General features: G+C 40.1%; 2 protein-coding genes across 3 annotated transcripts in view; one reads left to right on the forward strand and one right to left on the reverse strand.

Moving 5' to 3' along the window:
- LOC106526149 (serine/threonine-protein kinase PAK 3) overlaps nucleotides 1-13670 on the forward strand; it is a 41569-nt gene extending 27899 nt beyond the window's left edge. Inside the window, exons 7-17 of one of the 2 annotated variants that reach the window (XM_014020656.1) lie at nucleotides 2744-2749; nucleotides 4889-5045; nucleotides 5123-5297; nucleotides 5724-5787; nucleotides 7520-7568; nucleotides 7688-7800; nucleotides 9077-9194; nucleotides 9284-9383; nucleotides 9569-9765; nucleotides 10475-10612; nucleotides 11081-13670. In XM_014020656.1, coding sequence (XP_013876110.1) covers nucleotides 2744-2749; nucleotides 4889-5045; nucleotides 5123-5297; nucleotides 5724-5787; nucleotides 7520-7568; nucleotides 7688-7800; nucleotides 9077-9194; nucleotides 9284-9383; nucleotides 9569-9765; nucleotides 10475-10612; nucleotides 11081-11170 — 1207 coding nt within the window. In that variant the 3' untranslated portion in view covers nucleotides 11171-13670. Of the gene's footprint in view, nucleotides 1-246; nucleotides 254-2743; nucleotides 2750-4888; nucleotides 5046-5122; nucleotides 5298-5723; nucleotides 5788-7519; nucleotides 7569-7687; nucleotides 7801-9076; nucleotides 9195-9283; nucleotides 9384-9568; nucleotides 9766-10474; nucleotides 10613-11080 lie in introns of both variants that reach the window. The other variant, XM_014020655.1, reaches the window with a different exon arrangement.
- Nucleotides 13671-13694: 24 nt separating this feature from the next.
- On the reverse strand, nucleotides 13695-23231 carry LOC106526148 (calpain-5). Its single transcript, XM_014020654.1, has 13 exons — nucleotides 23036-23231; nucleotides 21177-21365; nucleotides 20929-21060; nucleotides 19743-19951; nucleotides 19164-19356; nucleotides 18890-19080; nucleotides 17767-17844; nucleotides 17495-17690; nucleotides 17291-17413; nucleotides 15474-15676; nucleotides 15260-15381; nucleotides 15046-15182; nucleotides 13695-14214 (listed from the first exon to the last, which is right to left on the reverse strand). The coding sequence occupies exons 2-13, from the start codon at nucleotides 21339-21341 to the stop codon at nucleotides 14032-14034; spliced, it is 1932 nt and encodes a 643-aa protein (XP_013876108.1). The 5' UTR covers nucleotides 21342-21365; nucleotides 23036-23231; the 3' UTR covers nucleotides 13695-14031.
- Between the last annotated feature and the right edge of the window lie 570 nt (nucleotides 23232-23801).

Consider the following 23801-nt stretch of genomic DNA (forward strand, 5'->3'; position numbering starts at 1 on the left):
TTATTATATTAAACCTGTCATAGGTACATGCTAGAAATAAAATTCTCATTTCTAAAATGTTGCTTTTATGTTCAATCCTTACCTAAATTCACTCTGAGTGCAGGGTTTTTAATTATTCCATTGCTTTCTAAAACTGTCAAGCAATTCTAATAAGAAAAGAGCATTTATTTAACAGGTAAGTTGCAACAATGAGTTTATTTCTTGGTATTCTCATTTTCCTACCAAAGATGCTTATCTCTGCAATAGACACTTTCAGGTGCATCCTGTTTCAAATCTTCTTCAATTGAACCAAATCCATTTTTTTTTCTGCACACCAAACAGTTTTGAGACTCATTCACAGAAATAACAACAACAAAGAGAAAAAGAGTGGTTTTTTGTTTGTTTTTTCCCCCCGTCTGTTTTTACTAGCTTTTAAAATGCTCATGAGATGTCATCACTGGAGGCTCAGCTGTATCCAGAAAGACTCCTGCTGGGCTGTCCTCAGTTCTTTGAGTGTCTCAGCCTTTGCACGCTGGGTGAAGGAGAAAGTAGAATGCGGCCCCCAGGGCAACTCCACTGGGATCTCTCTTCATGCGGGGACGCTGCTTTAAAAGGGCTCGGTGCCAGTGAAGTGTAGAAGGGCGTGGCAGTCAGCCGGAGAGGTTGTGCTATTCCAGTACAGACAGTCAGAAGCATCTCAGGCGGTGTTCGGTAGCATGCAGACGTGACTCAGCTGTTGGCTTCAAGTCATTCTGAGATCCTGAGCTAACAATAATAGAAGGAATGCCAAGAATCGGTCTAAAGTAAGATTCTGCGTTCTAAAGAAAACATAAATCACATTCCTGATAATCTCTGACAGATTATTTTAAATGACTGTGGTACATGTGAATGTTTGCATGCTGGTGTATTTTGAGGTTAAAGCTGAGGTTCAGTTGTGATTTTTAAAGATTTTGAAATGTTTTATGACCTCAGAGCTTTTCAGTGTTTCAAAGATAAAAAAAGCCTCATCTCGTCACATATCAGGAACGTGGATATTTGCTGCAGAGTTTATTTGTTTGTGTTCTAATCCAAGTTCTGGATCCGGTCACAGAAACTAAAAACAAGCTTTTAGTATTTTGTCATTTGTAAAGCAACATGAAAGGTTTTAGTCAACCTTTGTGCGTTTTATTGGCAACTTAAACATAAAAGATGAGTCAAAATTCTTCCTTTTGGTGCTTATTTTTATKGATTAACAACCTAGCTTCTTTGTTGTGGTTTTGCTTTTATCAGTAAGGTTATCAGTAAAGTTTTATTTGATCATTTTTCAACAATAAGCAGTGTGTAGGTTTAATTTAACATAATGCACTTAATATTTTCTCACTCATGTTCACAGTAATACATTAAAAAATCACAATTAGCGCGACTCTTTGATAGTCTCAACAGAAGCACTGCAGGCAGTTTTAACCAGCTTGAGCTATTTGGCCAACAAAAGATCAGCAAACTATAAAGTTGATTATGTACTTAGTTTTAGAGTCGAAGTATCAACATTATTATCTAACTATTCACTGCATAACTACAAGTCACAATAGAAAAATTATTGTTTAGAAATGTTTTTCTTTTTTGTTGTTGCATTTTTCAATGAATTGTCATCATGTTTTTTAACAGAACTCTTGGGAATAAAAGTCCAACATTTTCAGTCTCAAGATAGTCTCAAAGGTGATATTTTTGATTATGGACTATTAATATCTTACCTGATGCAGCTCTTTGAAAAAAATGTAGTAGAACAAGTTGGATTGCAGTCATCTYAAAGTTAAAGTAAGCACTTATGATCCTCTACATTTCCATGAGTTCCTCATTATTATTCTAGCAGAAATAAAATGACATTCCTGCAAGAAGTGCTACAGTTAGCTGCTGCAGCCACTATTTGTACTTGAACTCTAATTCTCCCAGGTGAAATTTTTTCCAACAATTGTCTACAACAGGTAAGATATTAATTGTTCATAATCGTTCCATTGGGCGCCACTTCCTTAGATCTGAGCTGTCACTTTATTTTGTTCTTAGGTGCAGAAAGAGAGTTCTCTTGTTCCTAATTTATCCTTTACATAGCATCACATTATGACTTTGAATGTGAAATATTTTACAATAAATGACATTAAACAGTTAAAGTATCATTGAGAGCAGCCAATTGTTTATTTTATAAAAAGCAATTCTCTTTCTTCGAAAGTGAATCTATTTTTTTTCCTTGTTTGAAAATAATCATTACTAAGACAGTGGGGTGAAAAAGGAGTAAAAAAAAATACAACTTGTTGACGTGATTGCAGTAGTTTGCACAGTGTATAAATACTGAGTAATCTCAGGTGTGTTGCAAAATGTGAAAGTTGTTCACCAAACAGCAGAATGAAGACAGCAGGAGGAGAGGAGACAATAACAGTTTAATTGTGTCAACATGAATCAAGAATCAAGTKACTGTCTTCACTGCAGCTTTAAAATAAATGTTAGATGTTTTATACCAAACATCTGAAGACACGGGCTGTGAGGCGTACCGTCATCAGGGAGTATGATCTAACTCGTCTAATGTAAGGACAAAGTGTCCACCTTCTCAGTTGCTCCCCCCTGCCCCACCCCTCACCCTCCTCTGAAATTCAGTCTTACACACTTTGTGGGTTTGTTTTGAGTAAATCCTCCCATTTTCAACCTTCACATTCAGAACCGACTGCTGTCTTCTGGGCCTCCTGTCAGCCTTAGAACCTGCAGCGCATTATTTGACAAGGTAACTCCTCCATATTACTTTCCACATGATGTATCTCTGCATCGGCCTAAAGCTAAATTCAGCTATCTGATCACCAATTTCTGATAACTGCATAATGAAAATATTTGATTTACAGAGGCATCACCGCTCTTTGTGTAGATATTTCATGGGGGGTTGATTGGCTGGATTAGATTTGGATCTTATAAATTTATTATACTAAGAAATAGCTTTTTTATTGAACATGACTGAAATGTCAGGACACGTGCCATAGAGCGTCATGATGACTGCTAATCTGCATGCTTCAGTTCATACTTATACTGATTTGATCMATGCTGCCAATAATGTTCCTGTAGCTCCATCACCATTTTAGACATCAATGCATGACGCTTAGGAAAAAAAAAAACCTGCACAGGCACTTTCTGCACTGCAGCCTTGGCCCAGTCTTCCCTAAAGCAAGTCTGAGAGGCCCGGTATGAGTGAAGTACACCAGAACTAAGCTGCACTGCTTCATTTATGCATGACACAAGAGGATGAAGTGTTTCCATCCCATAAGAGGGAGATGATCCAAGGCAAGCAAAGTTCTTKTTTGAGGAATAAAGGGTGGCTCATTTAACATATTACAGGCTGGTGGCTTGTTAATCAGACCTAATAAATGGTACCCTCTGGATCAACAGGATGTCTGCAGTTTCTAGAAATACTGCACACTATATTGTTGCAGTATATTATCTCCTATAGCGCAGTTAAAAATGAAACACTTTGCTTAAAAATTCATTCTCATGTCTGGTTCATGGTGCTCTTCCCTGACCCCCCACATCTCAAACTCCCTCAGATAARCTGCACTGAATGCAAACTCACTTCTATCTCCTTGGCCTTCACTCGACTCATAAAGCTTTCCTTTGCTATTAACGAAACTCTACCTGATTATTAACTACCAGTTTTTTTTTACAAAATAACATCACATTTTATCTTTACTTTTGAAAAAAAAAATTTTTTTGCAGTATGATGAACACTTGAGTTTGAAGTCATTTGAATTTGTTGTGTGTTTCGTTTAAATAACCTTTTTTATGAAGAAAAAAAGAAATTGAAAATACTAAAGATGGTAGAAAGATGTATGAATTGTTAATATCTTACATGGTATGGATAGCTATTTGAAGTCAGTTTGGAAAAAAATTAGTTTAATTCTGAATTCTAATTTTCTGCTATAGAATAAGATTTGGCATGTCCTGCCAAAATTTAATATTTTTGCCAGAATAACCAAGAAAGGGGTCTCTGCAGAACACATTGTCCTAAACAGCCTGTAAAAAGATTGCAAAAAAAATCTATATTTTTACAGGCTGGTTAGGGATGTTTTAACCGAGCCATAATGTTACACATCGCTTCACATGTATGATGTTCACATTTCGAGCAGCTAGGAATTTGCTTTCCCAAGTTATGACTAAAATTCGTCTTAAAAAATGTTACTTCCTGCCCGACTCGACCAAGCTACTCCCCGCTGAATCCAGCCCCCTCAAACCCCACCGTCAATCTGACCAATCACGTCTCTTGGGCCGTCTCCGCCCTCATTAAGACCTCCTCCAATCACGATTTGGGCCAGCTCCGCGCACATTAAGACCTCCTCCAATCACGATTTGGGCCGTCTCCGCCCACATTAAGACCTCCTCCAATCACGATTTGGGCCGTCTCCGCCCACATTAAGACCTCCTCCAATCACGATTTGGGCCGTCTCCGCCCACAGGACAACATGTTCTGCAGAGACCCCTACTTGGAATAACCAGTACCCAGAAAAAAGGTTAATTGCATTAGTATAAACCGCTATAAACTTTAAGATTGGAGTTGTTTTAGGATGGCAGCAAACCATTTTTATTCTGGCCTCACTCTGACTAGCCATTAGCCAGTCAATTCAGTCAGAATTAAACTCATTTCCTACAAACTGCAGTGGTTAAAACAGCTATCCACAACAGGTGAGATATTTATTGCTCATAACTTTTCACATGACCCCACTTCCAAACATCTGAACCTTTCCTTTAACCTCTGCTGGCCAAGACTAACAATTGCACACTGCTGGTTTGGGGTTTAAAGCTTTTTAAACCCAATGATCAAACTGTTTGATTAGTAGAAGAGTTTTAGTATCTAAACATTCTCTTCTCATTTACGCAATTTCATTGAAATCTCCACCATGCAGGGTGCCAAAACCTCAACAACAGAACCCCCGATCGCTCCGCCTGTGTCAGAGGAGGAGGATGAGGAGGATGAAGAAGAAGAGGAGGAGGAGGAAAATGAGGACGACGACGACGAGCTGCCTCCGGTCATCGCCCCTCGACCCGAGCACACCAAATCTGTGAGTTCGCGGTCGGCGAAACCGTTGAAAAGTTGTCGCAGCATCACGTTTTGACCCTCCCCCACCTCCTGACGCAGATCTACACGCGCTCCGTTATGGATCCACCAAAGCCCCCCTCTCCGGTGAAGGAAGTGGTGACTCCACCCGAGTCGCAGGTCCAGCCTGAGAATCTGTCCAACACAATGTATCGCCACACTGACCGGCAGAGGAAAAAGTCCAAAATGACGGATGAGGAGATTTTGGAGAGACTCAGTACGTGTCCCAATACATATTCTTTTTTCAAATTTTAGTTTTTTATACTTTCACTTCCATCACTATACTTTATAGATTWATCAGACAATTAATGTTAAATTCACTTTTTTTCTACTGATAACAGGTTTTTGTCCTGAGCTTACRTTCCACTTTACATAATCAGAATTATTCAATAAGCTCTGGTTAAAAAAACATATTTCACATTTCTGTATACTCAAGGAGTTTTGCAAAAGAACAGGGAGCATCAGTGTGTTCATTACAACAAAAAAAAGCACTTTTTCAATAATTTCTGGTCTTCTCCAGACCTCTCCCTTCCCTGGAGTGTGACTCAACCCAAATTACTGGAATGTAAATTGAGAACATGCTGAGATAGAGCGGCTCATACAGCAAAGAACATTTATTATGTATCTGTTTTCTCTGACTCAGGGAGTATTGTGAGTGTGGGGGATCCCAAAAAGAAGTACACGCGCTTCGAGAAAATAGGACAAGGGTAAGTGTGATCAGCAGCTAACAGGCCAACATAAAGAACAGTTCATGTCTGCTGGGCAGCTGAAGTTAAAAAAAAAAAAAGACAGCATTACGATCGAATACCTGAGAGCAAACTTTAGAGACAGGAAATGAGAACTGTATCCCAAAAAAGCCCAGAGACGTATTAGCTCAACCAYCTCTCTCCCTTGACCTCGATGAATATTTCTTTAAAGGTCTTTTTTTGTGCCTTTTCCTGACACGTGAAGATAAACGTTCTGTGGTTTTCATCCGCTCCGACATGCTCACTGTTTCCATATTGGATCAGGAAGCCTCAGCTTGGAACAGAGGATAACTTTATATTTACTCTCTGCTGGGTTATCAGGAATTTACTGCTACCAGGAACTCTGCTTCATTATTTATAGCTCGTGACAGAGGAAAGAGGAAGAGGCAGAGGCTTAAATCTATAATGGAAGCTGTTTTATTATTATTATTATTATTATTTTTATATCCACACCTGCAAAAAAAAGACTGGATTCACAGAATTCATCTGGCCAGCTGTTGTTCTCATAAGTACTAAAGTAATTTAGTTAATTTTTTTTAAACCTTCTCTTCTGTTTTAATCTGCAGTCAGAGATCCTCTTGATGTCATCATGTTGAAATAGTCCAGCTGTACAGAGTCATAGTTTAAGTCTTTTAAACTGAACGGTCTACTTTTATCACAGTAGATTTTATTATGACAAGTCACAAGACTTCAAGAGATAAAAATAAGTGGATCAAATTGAGACAAACTTAAACTGTCTATACATTTTGTTCAATTTACGATTGTGATATTTTGCAGTAACTTAGTATTTTCTGTAAATAATTCATATAATCTCAATCTTTATTGACATCAAAAAGCAACGGTATAAAAAGAAAGCTTAACTACTAAACTGATGTAATGATTTTTATTTTCATATGTTACTTATTATCTCTTGAAGCTATAGTTCAAATTTTGCAATGTGATAATATGAACAATTAATGTCTTACCTGTTGTAGATAGCTCTGAATGACCTCAATTTGGACTACATGGACAATCTATTGTCTTAAAATGTTTAAAATCTCAGAAATCACACAATAATTTATGTTAAACCTTAACATTGCCATCAGTTTTATTRTGTTACATCATTATCTACRTAGRATTTTGTAGGTKTTTRCAGGTGCAACTAAACAGCAGCAGCAGCTAGCTCAGGGGTGTCCAATCCTGGTCTTCGAAGGCCACTGWCCTGTGTAGTGGTCACCCCGAGTGAAATAAACTTGCAACGTATGACCCTTAMATCTGCATGTTTTAGAGATTTCTCTGTTCCAAYTCACCTGRTTTGAATGAACAGGGAATTCTGCAGAACTTAAAGAAGGGAATTCAATCACTAAATCAGATGTGTTGAAGGGAAACATGTAAAACTTGTAGGATACAGCCCCTGAGCTAGCTGTAGCATTTTTAGTGCYTGCTGCACTTTCTGCAGAAACATCGCAACGTGKTCGCTGGGAAAACTGTAACATGAAACTGACGTCAGCATAAAGGATTAAAAACAGCATTTGCATCAAATGTTTTGATATTTTTGATATTGGATTTRTTTTAAGATGACAGCAACATACTTTGGTTTTATTAGAGCGATTAGCCGTTCAATTCAGGTTTCAAAGACCCCGCTTCAAAAACATCTGAACTGCCCCTGTAACATGACACATTACTTACGTGTTTTCATGTTTTGTTTCATCAGAGCGTCTGGCACCGTCTACACTGCCATCGACATTGCGACTGGTCAAGAGGTAAAACCCCATTTTTCCTTTGATTTGAATATTTTCTCATTCTCTGTATGATAATTAAAATTTGTTTTCAAATTATGTTGTTCCGAGCCTCAAATATTTATTTTGGGTTTCTTTTTTAGGTGGCCATCAAACAGATGAACCTGCAGCAGCAGCCSAAGAAAGAGTTGATCATCAATGAGATCTTGGTGATGAGGGAAAACAAAAACTCCAACATAGTGAACTACCTGGACAGGTCAGTTTTCACACACAGGAGCATTTTCTGCAGAAATAACTGAACACCTGACRCAACTGTATAAACCCTGACAAGGTGTCAATGGAATTAAAAGATTTGGACATTTTCGGTGATTGTGTGACTCCGCCTACAACTTAATTATCAAAAACACATAAACATGAAACACATTCAGATCAAAAATGACTGTGGACAGGGGCGGAGCTAGACTTCTTTGTAAGGTGTGGCACAGGGGTGACCAAGGTGTTTTGTTCATATACAAATTAAGATTTTAAAATTCAAGATGGCCGCCACAGCTAATTGCAAATGGCTTTAATTCAGCTGTTTTAAGAAATATTGAACTGAAATTTTGTGTTGTGTGATCGTAGCTAAGAATGATCCAAGAAACCTGCTGAATTAATTTTTGCTACATCGTGGGAACCGTTTTCCTGATAAAGGAAACAGATGTGCATTGTGGGTTAGGTTTAGGACCCAGGTGTGAATTGAGTTTAGGTTAGTTTTAGGGTCATATGAGGTTAGTTTTAGGGTAAATGGTCAGGGTTAGGCTATAAAATTACCAGAAAATGAATGGAAGTCAATCCAGGGTCCCCACAGGGATACAAAGATAAACCTGTGTGTGTGTAAGACAGCGATCATTGATGTTTTTCTGTTTTGAAACTTTGGTTWAAAAAATACAGAGAATGCATGTTTACCTAAACACAAAAGACCAATAAAAGTTGCAACATTTACTAATAACAGAACATTAGAGTACAGCACAAAATAGTAAAATGGTTAAATWAAAAAAATGTAAAATTCACATTTCTTTCTGTAGTTCTAAAACAAATTATTTGAGCAGGATGAAGAAAGTCTTGCTGGTGGCTGACTTTGCTCTAATTTTAGCCAAATCAAAGCATTGCTGTAATGACATTGAAGAATCCTCTGAGCTTCCTTTTCCCCATCCCTTTCATCTTCTTCTTCTGCTGCTGCTGCTTCTGGCATCTTTCCCTTCTTTCTTTACCCCTTTAACTATAGTTTGAGCTCAGATTAAGAGGCAGTGCTGCCACCTGCTGCTTAAAATATAATTGAGCAAAATTCAGATCTGTTTTCATTAAACGCCTTGTGTTTCTGCTCTGGTTTCATTATAATGTCCTTTCAGCTCTGTTCATAACTTTGTTCGATGACATTTCTGTGCACCTTGGTTAACTTTACATCAAAGGAGCTTTACTTGTTGATTGTTGGACACGTGCCACAACAAAACCAACTTTTTATCTTCCCATTTCCTCTCCCTGTCTTTAATTAGTTACTTGGTAGGAGACGAGCTGTGGGTGGTGATGGAATATTTGGCTGGAGGCTCGTTGACAGATGTGGTGACGGAGACCTGCATGGACGAGGGCCAGATCGCTGCAGTCTGCAGAGAGGTAAGAAGCCAAGTTTGTGCATCAGCAGTAACTCCCACTACAGCTTTAGTTATCATTCAAATGACTTTTTTCTCTCATTGTTTTAATAGTGTCTTCAAGCCTTGGACTTTCTACACTCCAACCAGGTTATCCACAGAGATATTAAAAGTGACAACATCCTCCTGGGCATGGACGGATCTGTCAAACTAAGTAGGTTTTCCTTTCTTTTTTGTGTGTTTTTGCCATTTCAGGAGGTCTTAATTGGAGAATAGSGGTGTTCCAATATCAGTCCTGGTATCGGGACACAATTCTTAGAGAGTAAAAGTTGTTTTGTTTAAGAAACCTTGTGTTACATTCAGTAAATAATACTAATATTAAAAACTTTGCTTCTGCAGCCGACTTTGGGTTCTGCGCCCAGATCACTCCAGAGCAGAACAAGCGCAGCACGATGGTGGGAACACCCTACTGGATGGCGCCAGAGGTGGTAACTCGGAAGGCTTATGGCCCGAAAGTGGATATCTGGTCTCTGGGAATCATGGCGATAGAGATGGTGGAGGGAGAACCTCCTTACCTTAATGAGAATCCACTCAGGGTAAATGCAGATACAACACACAGCATTTAACRCTTTAGTGGTTTGGTGGTTTATACAGACAAAGGTTGTCATTAAATCTCTTTAAATTCTTGTAAAGAAACTTCCTATCTGCTCTGATCATTATATTGAGCCACATGGGCTCAAGAGCACCTTGGAAAGTTATTTTAACTCAACACAAATCTGCTGCGTCATCCAGAAAAATCATCTAAATCTTCACAATGAGAGGAGGTTGGCATGAATTCAGTCTTAGCAGAAAGTTTTCTGAGCTCATCCCAGATGGGCAGAAATATGGTGGACATGTGTTCTGGGGTCAGACGAGCAGATGGCATGTTTCGGTTCAGCTTTGTGTAAAACGTCAGGTTTTATATAATCCTAAAGGGTTTTTGAATCACTTTTCTGAGCAGTACTAACAACTAAAGCTGATATTGGGTTGATAACCTCAAAACATTTGCACCTTTCTGTGCGCCAACTGAAGCTACTTTCATTACCAGCTGGGAAATCCTGATATCCAAATATGGTTTGATGTTCCCTCTTTCAAATAACTTTGAGAAATCCTCAATAGAAAACACTAAAAATAGGATTCAGACCAAGACAAATCAACTGGAATCATCTCTGGAACCGCTGCTGATATCAGGATGATTTAGGTTTAAAATGTAGCTTAAAAAGTCAGAAAWTGGAAAATCGAGTTTGACCACGATTGTCTTTGCAGGCACTGTATTTGATAGCAACCAATGGAACTCCAGAGCTGCAGAACCCCGAAAGGCTGTCGTCTATTTTCAGAGACTTTCTGAACCGCTGTCTGGAGATGGACGTGGACCGCAGAGGCTCCGCCAAGGAGCTGCTCCAGGTACAACTGAGACCAGGAATTATAGTACATGTTTTTTACATTAGCCTGCAATAGCACTGCTTTCACTTTCTATGAGTATGTTAGTAAAAATAAAAAAACATGACAAAAGACATGTAGAACTGTGAGAAAGATGTGACTTCAATCAGAAATTTGAGGAGTTTTTTTTTTTCTAAGTTTCTCTCTCTGAAGCTCAGTTACTGAAACATTTTCCCCTACTGAACTATAAAAATGTTTCTTAAGTCAGAATTAAGAAAGAGATCTGTCAGCTGACAGACAAAGTTAGCTATGAAAGGTCAATACCGTGTCTCCTGATAATATTACTCATTGTATTTAAAAAAAAATGCATATCAAAAGTGTAGAACCTAGAGTARAACCTTGTGGAGCTCCACATTTCAACTCATGATATAGGATGCGTATCGTTTTGGTTTTGTGTTTGATGTTTCTGAATATTGTCCTTTCTGTTYGCAGCATTCCTTCCTCAAGCTGGCGAAGCCTCTGTCCAGCCTGACGCCTCTGATTGTAGCTGCTAAGGAAGCCATAAAGAACAGCAGTCGTTAAGGGTGGGCTCGCTGTCCGCGCCCGAAGCTGGAGCCCTGCCCGTGACGCGTTGGCTCACGCCGTCACGGGGGTTTGGGYGTGTGGGGTTGGGGGTGGCAGTGACAGCTCAAGGAGGGGGTCTTGTGTGACTTACAGTGACAGCACAAGGACAAACGACCCCCTCCCCACCAAGCCTCATATGTAGGACGGACACCTGGCCTTGCAGCCTCTTGGCCATGCTGCTGAAAAAAGACCTTGCCTCCTGTTTACTTCTCCAGCACTGTACATGTAGAGCAGTTTATCACAAGTATGTCAGAGTGCGTGTGTGTGTGTGTGTGAGTGTGTGTAAATGAACTGTGCACATTTGTTTGCATCATGTCCTGTTTAGGAGTGTGTCACTTCCTAAACTGTAAAAAGAAAAAAACAAACAGGTTAATTTGAATTGAAGAGGAAAGGTGCTTATTCTTAAATCCCTTAATTCAGGAGAGAGGCAGAGAAACAAAGATTTCCTCCCTGTCCAGCTTTTCAGGCTTGATTTTCATTCCTCTTCTCCCCTTCATGAAGCTGCCTCAGAACCACACCTGGAGCCGCAGCAGCCAGCGGAGGTTAAAGAGCAGCAAACACCACCAGTCCGCATCTCAACGTGCCGCGTCTTTGCTGTGTTTTATGTGTGTGTGAGTAAGTGTAGGGGTGCAACTACTGGGGAAGAATTTCACACGACCTATGCCAGCTTTAACACAGTTCAGTAATCCATTTTATATCAATAGTTTGATTAAATCCTCTGTATGATTAGAGCCATGAATCCAGGTCAAGGACACATTAACTGCTGCTGTTTTTTTGCATCATTTCAAAAGAGATTCTTCACACGTTCTGTTTCATTTCGCAAMGTTCTATAAATTATTCAGGATGGGTTTGAAATTGTATGTTTGTTGTTGATTTTGGAGTTTTTAAATAGAAGGGAAATGAAGGGTTCTCCTTATGGAGGCGACACAGCGAACGGTTCTCCCACATTCTAACAAAAGCTGGTAAAATTCTCTTAGCTGGAGGGGGTCTCCTTTGTCTTTTAATTTAGTTTAATAAAAAAATGTTAAGTGATTAGTAAGAGTTTGATCAAAACCTGCTCAGGTGAAAACCTAACGAGGCGCTGACCGACAACGCCCCCCCCCCACCTCCTCTTCATCCTGTTTTAAAATGCTGCTTGTTTAAGCTTTAAGTTTATTTTCTGTTTTCACTTTTGTGTCTTAAAATGATTTGCTTTTCATAAAAAAAAACTTCACATTTCGTCGTGATTCGTTGGATACATGGCCAACTTTGTAGAGGAAATGTTATCCTCTGAGCAAAGTGAGGAGTGCTGAGTCATGATTGTAGCCRTGCCCCGGAGGTTCACATTCCTTTCATAGCTGGTTTAGAGTTTAAACTCATTCCCGTTCAGAGGCTATCTTTTTTTTTTGTCGTCATTTTCTTGTGATATCAGGCATTCTTCACGCAGCTCTCCATCCGTATGAGYGGGCGTGTTTGTGCGTTTGGTTGTGGGGGTGGGAGGGGGCCTCAGTCGTGATTTCCACCTGAAGTWTGAGGTGCAGGGTAGCTRCTTTGTTCCACTCCTCCTCTGTTAMAACAGGCGGTGAAGAAATGGTAAYWATCAGGAGGGATGCAACAGATTTCATGCATGTGCAACAAAATATACTCTGTATCTCATTTCCGACAAGGTTGGGATCATTAGRATATGTATGTATGTAAATATGACAGGAAACCCCTTTTTTTGCGGAACTATGTAACTTAAAATGACAATRTTCAGGCTGCTGTTTGCACCCTGGAAAAGGAAAAAGAAGAGAGAAAAAATCAACACACACACACACACTAACACACACACATGTGCTGTCCCTGCACTCCTGGATCCACCTCTCCTGTTTGGGCTTGCCGGCCCCCTGCTCCTGGGCCCTCACAGTCTGTCCAGTCTGTCGTCCTGAGTGTTGGTGTGTGCGCGAGCGCGTGTGCGGTTAGCTGGAAGCGGCCTGTCGGGAAGCTTCGCCCGGGGGGCCCCCTGGGACACTTTGGCCCCTGACCCTCGTACARGTCTGAACTATGAGCACAAAGCTGAATTTCGGGACAAGAGACACAACCGCTGACGCCCCCTCCCCCCCACCCCTCTTTTTCTGTGGTTGCTCCTGTACATTCCTATCTTCTGAATGTGTAAACCTGTACACGTGGTGTGAAAAATTCCTCTATTAATGTGTATCAAGAGAATGGAACAAAGACAAAAAATGTTACTTTTTAAATTATTATCTTTATTATTATTACTCTTATTATTGTCTAGCTTTGTAAAACTGCTGATCCATCTGGCATACCTCAGCAGGCCCTTCCCCACCTTTGGAAAAGGACAAACGAGTATCCGGGGAAATGAGGTTTTGGATAAACTATTTTTAACTGTGGTTGAAGCAATAGACTTTTTGAACTTTGAATTGTGCATGGCTGTGTCTTGAGTGTAAAAAAATGTTGCAGTTTGGAAACTGGACTGAAATAAAAAAAAGAGGAGGAAAATCATAATTGTTAACAATTTCTTTTTAATTCATCAGGACGATCATGGGACTGAAACAGAATTACAATCAGGTCACTGCTGTTTAMCTCACAGTATAGTTTCATTGAATAATACTTTTACAAAATCACCAGTAAAAAATGTTTTATAAGTTAAAAAGGGGGTGTACAAAGTAAGACAGAACCAACAGCAAAAAAGAAAAAAAATCACATTTACTTTATCCAAAAATGCATTTTGTACATCTCACTGTTGTAATCCAACATTTAAGTTACAACAAATCAAAACAAGACTATGGTTTTGGTGCTTTAGCGATGGCACCATTAACACAAGTCGGTCACAGAGGAGGTCAAATGGTGGTCAGCTGAGTCCTGGTAACGATCCTCAGACTAATGGTCCCAGGCATCTCATCAGCYGCCTGCTGCCCGCTCATCCTCAGCTTCAGCTTCTGAGGGTTTGAGTTGTCGTCCGGAGAGCCRGACAGCAGGACCTGGCCCATGAACTCATCCTTCACTGCGTTACTGTTCCACACCTGAAGAACAAGTGATTAAAATTATCCTCGTGGTCAACACAAAGAATAGCTTATTAGATCATTTGTTTTCTAAAGTAAAAATCTCAGGTATAATGTATGCAGATTATAAACACTTTTCAGCATTGATGGTTCCAGAAGTGTAAGCTGCCCATGCCAAGAGGCAATAATGGACCTCCATACAGAGTCTTTTGAACTGTGAACTGATAACAAGCTAAATAATCCCCATTCTCTTAAGTAAAGAGGACTTGGGGAAATTACAAATTTCAAATTACACATTTAGATTTGTCTGATCACAGAACAGTTTTCCTCTCTGCTTCAGTCTGTTTTAAATGAGCAGAGAAGACAACAGCACTATAGACACAGCAACTGACATTAAAGTAAATGCACTGTCCATAACCAAGTCTTAGATTCTTATATCCATCCAAAAAAAAAAAAGGTTTTTGATTTTGTTTTGAGACTGATACACTAAGAAAGAGCAGAATGTGTTTGATTAATAATCTTATTAGCCTGGAAAATTTGTATTATCAGCCTGAGATTTCAAGAAATCTCAAGTGTAATTGTCTCATTCCATCGGCAGATTATTTCACTTGATTTGAGATAATTCAGACTCAAGTAAAGTAATCTCCCAATAGAATAACACCAATGCAATGGGTAAGACTTATTGAAATAAATCAAAAAAATCCAAGGTTAACAAGATTAATAATCCAACACATTCTGCTCTGGTTTATTAGATCAGTCTCAAAACAAAATTGAAAATACTTTTTGCATGGATTTAAGAATGTAAGACTGTTGGACAAGTTTTCAGTGTAATCGTAGATTTGGCTTTCATACCTGCACTGTTACAGGTTTTCTGAGCTTCTTCCTGTAGAAAACTCCACTAGTGGCAAACTGTGGTTCCAAAGTGTTGTTCTGGACGGGGGACATCACTGAACGTCCCTCGCAAGATATTATCACATACGGGTCAGCGCCTGATAACATGAAGATTCACTGAGATTCACCACGGTTATTTGTAGGTGTTAGGTCTAATTTTGAAAAGTTCTCTGACCTCCTGTTCGGTCCTGGTTTTCCAGCCCCTCAGCTCCTTGCACAAAGACATGAGTGACAGCTTGTGGGTACCCAAAGATTGAACTCCAGCATTTTATCTTTGGTTTGTCCTCCGTCAGCTCCCTGAAAGCAGAGAAGATAACTGAAGACTTTTCAGCCTCTGATATACAGACTAAGCCTCAGGTTGACTTATTCCTGCGTGGTCAGTGTCTTACCTGCAGCCCGAGTCGACGTCAGTGTAAACTCGCAGCATAAAGTCTCCCAGTATCTGAGGCTGGAAGGTCGTGGGGATGATGACGTACCGACCCTGCGTCAGCATGAGCCTCATGAACACGGTTCGAGCGTTGATGTATGTGGAGGTTCTCACGTTCTGCTGGGTCAGGAGGTCGTGCAGTCTATACTTCCTGTTCAGCTCCACCTGGAAATCAACGATCCATCAATGCTGATTTTTTTTTTCTTGCCAATATAAAATCATTTTTATAAAGGAGTGCACATCTCCTGACACCTGTCATGTCAAAGTTTGACCCAAAAATCTTACAAGAGTACAGGATCAGTTTGAGCTACTGCCACACCAATAGACCATTTCGTAGTTAAGAATTGTTGCAAACGCGTGAAGTGGGGACAAGCTCATCATGAAAACACTGAGAAAATGCCTCAGCTAAGCAATCTAAGAGATCACAGAAAGGCCAACTCAGTAAATTTGATAAATACTTAGCTAAATTTTGGTGTGGTGGTAGCTGAGAGTCATTCCCAACACATGCTCTGAGCTCTATCTCATCTCCCAAGACATCACAGTATCACAAGTTTTTTTTTTCCACTGAGGCACTTCTAAACACTAAATAAATCCATCTTTTCTGCTATTTAGTTTGACTGAAATGATCAAAACTGACAGTTTGGTGAAGTTATAGCAGCTGCTGTGGGATTTAATGTCATCCTTTTATGGCAAACATAAATCTCAACTGGAAACAGGCTTTCAGAATCAAACACGTGGAGGCAAAAATAAAACACCCACGCAGTAGCTGTACTTCATAAAAGGAAATGTCCCTCATAAGGAGACCATGAAGGCCAAAGGCTGAGGTGAGGTCCAGCCAGTTCACTTTAACAGCACATGTGCACACAGCAGCGTTATTTTTTCAATCACAGCCTCTTCATGTCACCAGCTTTGATCCCTCAACGCTTCAGCAGCACTTCAGTCGCCACGATAAGAGTGTTTGCTGAATCTGAACTTAGCCAGATGTCTGAGCAGTAAACACATCCGTGGGAAAAAAAAAGGGATCAGTTTTGACTCATGAGGTTTTGTTTCAATGAGAGAATCTGATCACAGCGCAATGATAAAACYTATTTATAAACAATCAAATTTATTTTGCAGCTCAGTTGTTGTTTTTTAACATACTGTATCTGTTTTGTTTCATCTACATCTTTGTGTTATCCAATGATATCACTTAAGGGTTTTCTGAGTTCTCAGCGTTGTATTTCAAAGGAAAGCCTAAGCATGCCTAATAGCTCTTGTTTTTTTCTGTGTTATAAATAACAACTGAACAAACACTTCACAAGAACAAAGCAATTTGATCTGGCTGCACAATCCAGAGAGAGAAATCTGAATGTCTTTGAATGTAAATCATCCATTTGGGGTCTACATAAAGTGGAACTGTAATCTTTGGTCTGAATTCCTCCTTATTGTAACTCCACAAGCCCCTCTTTTACATCTTTTCTAAGCTGTGTCTCAGATCAACTCGTTTTGAGGCTGTCTCTTTAAATCCAAATGAGGCACTTCATGCTCCGCCCCCCTCCAGCTTCCAGATCGATTCATTCTAGTTTGATCGAGGGGTTGACAAAAAAAAACTTGAATAGGGAATTGTATTTTAAAGTTATTAGTTATAAAATTAAAGCAAAAGTTCGGGACTCGAGAAAAAAACTGGCATAGAGGGACACAGATTCCAAGATTCCTCCCGCACAAGTTCTACACATTCTGCTATGAACTATGCCTGCCTCACTGMTGCAGCTGGTTTTTTAATAATAATTCAGGTTTTACTCTGTAGATGCTGAAGCCGATGGTTAGGTTTTCTCCTTGACCGTATTTTCTGTGGATCTTCATGTCTTTCTGCTGCAAGGAGATCAGCACCTCATCAGACTCCTTCGTCACGTCAAACAGGTACTGTGAGGGGAGGAAACGGTCAAAGAGGAGTTAGCATACAGGTAGACCAATAACGTGATGACAGAAAGTGTCCAGCAGCACCTGAGGGTTCTGCAGGAAGGTCTGCCTGTGRTTGCCACATCCACCGCAGCGGTTTAACAGCGGCTCAGCGTTTTTGGTCCAGCTCCCGAAGAGCACGACCTCGTCCCAGGTCTTGTGGACGCTGACGACCGAGGTGTTGATGATACGGCAGAYGTCTGTGTTCGTGAAGAACTTGCACCAGTCCGTGAACGCCATCCTGCAGACGTCACACAGACGATGCGTCGCTGAGAAGGACGAGGCAACATGTATTTGCGTGTTTTACACAAACGTACCAGAACTCTCCGTCGTCCTCGACGGTGAGGCCGAGGTTGCCCCTCTCTGTGTCACCAACCTTCGCCCATTCCTCAGAGCTAAAAACACAAGTTTGGTAACAAGATTTATGGCTTATGTTAAAGTTTTAAAGTTGATCACTTTTATCGTAAAAAAATAAAATGAATGAAAGAGCTGATGATTTTATTTTGACACAGTTCAGATTTTTTTGGAAGTGTGGTTCTAAAAGCTAATGTGCAATAAACAGAATTAAGGTTGCGTTCCATTCTGAAATAATTAAATGTGAATATCAACATTTAAGATCTACACATTTAGATTTAAGATTTAAATATATTATTTAACATTTAATCAACATGAAGAACAGTGACAATAAACTAGAGATGCACGATATATCGGCATTAATATCAGTATTGGCTGATATTGGTCATAGAATATAGGTATCGATATCGGTCCAATATTTAAAACCGGACCGATATTAGTGTCCRAGATTGATTTCCCACTTTTTAGCTTTATGTTTCTGTTTTTGGGAGGGGAGATGGTTGGTTGAGTGGTCTCTGTTTGATCATGATGGTGATAGTGATGCTGCGTAGCCAGGAATAACTGAAGTAGAGCCATGTCAGAGGTTTGGTAGTTTATTTACGGTATCTAAAAAAGACCCAAGTGTGTTTGTGTGTATATGTATAATATAATTTGTGTGTTTGTGTCATATCTGTAAATATCAGTTATCAGCCATAACAGCAATAACTATATCGGATTTTGATATCGGCTGAAATTTTCATATCGGTGCATCCCTGAATAAACGGTCAGTGGTAAACTTTTCAAATAGAACTGTGCACTCAGAAAGTGAGCTAAATAAAGAAAAGTCACATTTTTTAACATTTTATTTTACACGTGGCACTTCATTGTAATCTAGTTGTTCTTGGCATCAACTTTAATTTTTAGATTATAGATTAAACTCCAGCAGGTTATGTTCAATAAATCTAAGTTGCGCATTTAGACTCATGGACAATGTGAAAGCGTGCAGACTCGTCGTTGCCCGAGGAGTGTGATGTGTGGAGTGTGATGCCTCTTTAATGCAAACCCGTTCGTTACGTGAGGTACTGAAAACCTTGTGCACCCCCTGACCTGTCACTCCACGCTCCTTTCCACTCAGTCTTGCCCCAGGGGTTCCTCATCCGAATGAGAGGAATGGTTTCATTTTTAAAGTAGGCCATCAGCCCATGACCCAAACGCACTCGCTTCACTGCAGTGACTGAGTACGCGTGGCCTTTCACCAGCCCGTTCGCCATCCTGTTCTCAATTTCATGTGGCTCTGCCTGTCAAATTAAAACCAAAACAACATTTAATCTGTTTCTAAATGGTTAAAAAAAGAATGAAAGATGCAGAAAACAGCACTGACCTTTATGGAGCAGCTGATGATTCCTCCTCGATCGTACACTTTGAGCAAGTCTTCAAACAGCTTGTCTTGTTTTTGCTGGTCCTTATAGAAAGCCTCAGACTCCAGGTCGATGGCTTCAGACACGGCTCCGCTGAAATCCACCACAGCGTCCCCGGTGTTTCCCCCCTCCAGGGACTGGTAGCAGCCTGAGAGCCTGAGTTGGAAATGTTTCAACACTGTAGCTTAGACATGAATCCATTTGCAATGGATGCCAGGGTTTTGCAGAAGCTCATGCAAAACTGAGCAGTCTTGTGGGATGTGACAGAGCTTGAAGTAGGCTTTAGGGATTAATCTCAGCTACTACCTCATCAAATTTCAGCTCAGTCTGTGTAATATTCACTGATTTATAACTCTTTATGTGTTGGAATTCAACTCAAAAGTTGTCAGCTGTAGATGTACATCTAATGTTGTACATGCACTCACTCTTTCTCATGCAGGTGTAATAATAGTGGAACACAAGTATACTTCAAACAATTCACAAGTTATAGTATTCCATTGGAACATGCTGAATATGGGACTCGTTCGTGTAGTTTTACTGACTTGGCGTAGGCCTTCTCCAGCAGAGCGCTCCAGAACTCGTTGCTACTTTTGGAGTGGCAGTATATGAGCTCCCCGTTGATGGTGGGCAGCCGGTCGTCTACCACCACATCCGTCCACTTCCCAAAGATCCAGAACTGAAAGTGGAAGATGCCGGCGTAGTTCTCAGGGTGGTTTGGATCCCACTCCTGGTCCTTCCAGTCAGGAATGACCTGAAAACGTGAAAAAAAAAAAAAAAAAGAGTTCCACCATGTATCAGTAAATTAAAAGAATAAAGAAAATCCAAAGCATGAATTCCCTCACACTATAACCCTGAATACATGCATCTGGTAAGTAGATATACATTATTAAAGTAGGGTGATTTGTGATTAATGTGAATACACAAATATGTGGACCACATGACCCAAACAAGTACAGAAAACAAGTAGAGTGATATGCATTCCTTTAAAGAAATGTTGGTTTCATTTTTACATGCAGCCCTCCTCCTTTTTCTGCAATGACTCGTGGAACAGGACAAATGTTTTCACAATGACTTGTACCTTTATTGTGAAACTTGGCAGCATTTCTGAAAACACTATTCCATCTCAGCTGATAACTTGTCAAATAGTTCCAGAAAGAATGCTTATCTCCAAGAATGCTTATCGCCACCTTTCATTCCAGAGTTTAGAATTAAAATATTCTAATGATAAGTAGCTTTAGGGTCTATACAATAACATCATATATGTTTTTGGCTTTTTTATTCACCAAAAACACACAAACATTTTTATTTTATTCATTTATTGATCTGACCACCAAGGCAGTGGGCTCCCCATACACCACCCTCCTTCCAAAGCCCATATTTGCCAAACAACATCTCATTTTACACCCAACGAGAGAGAGCTGCACCCTCATTGAGCATGTTTGGTTCAAAATGCTTCAATCTGGAATGGGACATGCCCATCTGGCAACCCTGCATTCTTCTGCTGGCTATGGTTAATAAGCTTGAACTGGGGTGACTCCAAAAGTTATTTAGTTGTAAATGTGTAACGATTACTTTCTAAGAGTTTTGTTAAAACCTATCAAGTGGTTTGTGAGATATTTTGCTAACACAGCAAACACACACAGAGGAAAACTGTGATTTTTGCTAACATACAAGCTGACACGTCTGTCTGCTTTTTTATGTTAAGAACAAGAGGACAAGCAAACTTACTTTCTTCCAGAGGTTTGGCTTTAAAGCCAAACAGGAGCAGGCTGCAACAAACCAGCAGTTTCCTACAATCCCCTGGTTCAGGTCTTGGGAGCTGATCCCTTCAACAAACAGCTGAGGTGCATTAGAAATCTCCTGTAACAAAACGGCACACACGTCTCCAGTAAATCATCATATTCAGTTAAATATTTGGTGGTTTCAGTCCCTGGCGGGCGCTGGTGATGGACCACCACTTTCTGTTCATGCCTTACCCCCGGTCGTTTCCACTCCACCCTGCCTGGGGGCGATTTACTGTAAAACAGAGAGGAGTTGGTGGCTGGGAACTCTGGATCTTCAAACAGTGTCTTGGCCTTGATGCAGTTCCTCCTCAGCTCAGCGTAGTGCTGGTTTTTGTACGGGACCACAGAGGAGAACATGGTGGAGATGCTGAGGCCTCACAGCTGCAGAGGACAGGAGAGTTCAGTCTGATGTGGATGTTCTGATCATTTTAGTTAAAAAAAACACACTATACTGCTTTTTTTTATTATTTCAGATCACTGCAGACTGACCTTTGACCCCAAATCCTGAGGAGTTTGACATTACGGATAAGCAGACAATGAAAGATGAAAGAGTTGTTTATGAGATTCAAGTCCTAAAACCATTTTTACTAAAATTATCCAGTGAATATTTTGCACCACAGGTGGGTGTTTAAAGAGGGTTTAGATCTCAAATGGGTGGAGTTAGGTTTTTTTTTCAAACATTAAAGGGGAGGCCGAGGAAATGAAATATCAGATCTAACAATTAGGCCATTAAAGCAGCACAGCATCTCAACTATGTGCCTTATGAAAACTTAAGCAGCTACTCGCCCTTACACCTGAGTACAGCAGTAAAGACTGAATTTATTTACTTTTGTGTCTCAACTGTAAAGAAACTAAAAGCTCAGATAACTTTATGATTGTACTGCAGGAATTCAGAAGAAAATAACTTAAAAGAAACATACATTTTAGGTGACACACAGCAATAAAACAGGAAATAATCTGGATTTTATTAAAGCAAGTGACTTGTTATGACTTTCTGAACCAGCAGCTTCAACCTTTTTAGAAAGAAATGAAAAGACAACAAACTTTATCCTTCCCTGATTCTGTGTGGATGTAAACAGGCTTGTGTTGAAAAGAGTCACGTTTGGATTGTTGCCTCAAAGAGAAAAACTGAACAAACAATAAGATCTCTGAAACTTTTAGTCTCACCATTCTGACCTGTTAAGAGTTTATCTAGATCCTACAAGTCTTATTTCAGGTCAGAACTTGATATTAACAGAGCAGAGTAAACAGAACGACGTCGACTAAAAGCAACAAACACGAAAGCTTTGTGATAAACAAGAAAACACTTTAAAAAAATGTCGACGTCCACACAGAACTTCCTGGCAAAGAGCTGTAAAGAAATGTAAGTTTGTATAAAACAGTGAGGGGTAGAATAAAAACACAGATGCAGACAATACCTCTGAGACAGCAGCAGTAGGACAACTTATTAGTCTCTGTTATATAATAAGGAAGTGTCTGATCTTGTACCTGCCTGTCCYGGCCCCTCCCACACACCTGCTGCCAGTCTTTGTGCACAGCTCAGAGCCACACCCTGATTTCTGTTTATTTCCACACTCTGGACCCTATCAGCTGTCGGCGATACTGTTTTACCTAAATACCTGAGTGGTGAGAGAGCCATCGATCAACCTGTCAGGTTGTAGATTTATGTCTTAGTTATATAAACTCTTCTGCTGTCAGTTTTTTTCTTCTTTTTTTACAGTGACCTATGTGGCAAATGTCTGTAAGGTGTTTGGTTCTGACCTGATTCATTGTCAGATCCATTTATTCTGATGGCAAATAACATTCCCTGCATTTACTGGACGTGGTGCAACACAAGAATGTTTCTAACTATAGAGTCACAATACTTTGAGGTTTGGGTTGATTTTATCCTTAGACAATTGCACAACAATAAACAAACACAGAGGGCAGGAACAACTTGCTCAGCTAAAGATCAGATAAAGGTCAAGGGAGTAAAATACCAGAAAAGCTGCTGTTTGTGGTCAAAATAGTGTAAAATCAAAGTGAAGGGAGTCTTATAAAGCAGTACTCACCTGATGAGATGTGTGTGGAGATGAGCTCGAGCACATTCGGAGGGTCCTCTCAAGGGGTCCCTTCCAGTTAGAGGATCCACAGCACAGAACAGAACAGAAAGAGAATGGTCCGCCTCTGCTCAGAACCAAACTAAGATTTAATACTCTGCTCTGAGGACTTCCTCCCAAACTCAGAGCCTGAAAACTGGTCTGACGAGAACATCCCTGGAGCCGGTGTTGCATAAAGGCTGATTTTCTGTTAAAGGTGGGCGGCTGAAACTGAGCACCTTCAGTTTCACACTAAGCCCCCCTCTTCCCTGAGGTGAAACGAGTCAAAACCTGTCCTTCCTTCTTTTTGTTTTCCTTAAACAAAGCCCCCAAATTGAGGGAAACTTCTGTCAATAAAATGTGCTCACAGTTTAGTCTTGTCTGTCTGTGTTAACCCAGTCTTTGTAGTATTTTTGCACCAGTGGTCTGCCTTGCTGAATTAATGTCCCTAATCAGCTACATCCTCAGAGAGTTGTGGGAATCAAACAATCTGGCGTGCGTTCAGTTGTTAGAGCTCAACTCTTACAGAGAACAGGAGCACTTTGACTCCCTCACACTGACAAATTCTTCTCAAGCTAATTTCAGTTTTAAAGGGATAGCTGCCTGTTTTTATCTAAACTAATCCGCTGTAGTTCAGTTAAACCAGGCTGGAGATAGCTAAAAATAAATTTGGGAAGATAAAAGGCTTTACAGTTTCATTGGGATAACAGTTTCCCTGTGATGGAATGTCAATAAAATG

Source organism: Austrofundulus limnaeus, unplaced genomic scaffold (genome assembly GCF_001266775.1).
Source record: "Austrofundulus limnaeus strain Quisiro unplaced genomic scaffold, Austrofundulus_limnaeus-1.0 Scaffold261, whole genome shotgun sequence".
NCBI classification, from domain to species: Eukaryota; Metazoa; Chordata; class Actinopteri; order Cyprinodontiformes; family Rivulidae; genus Austrofundulus; species Austrofundulus limnaeus.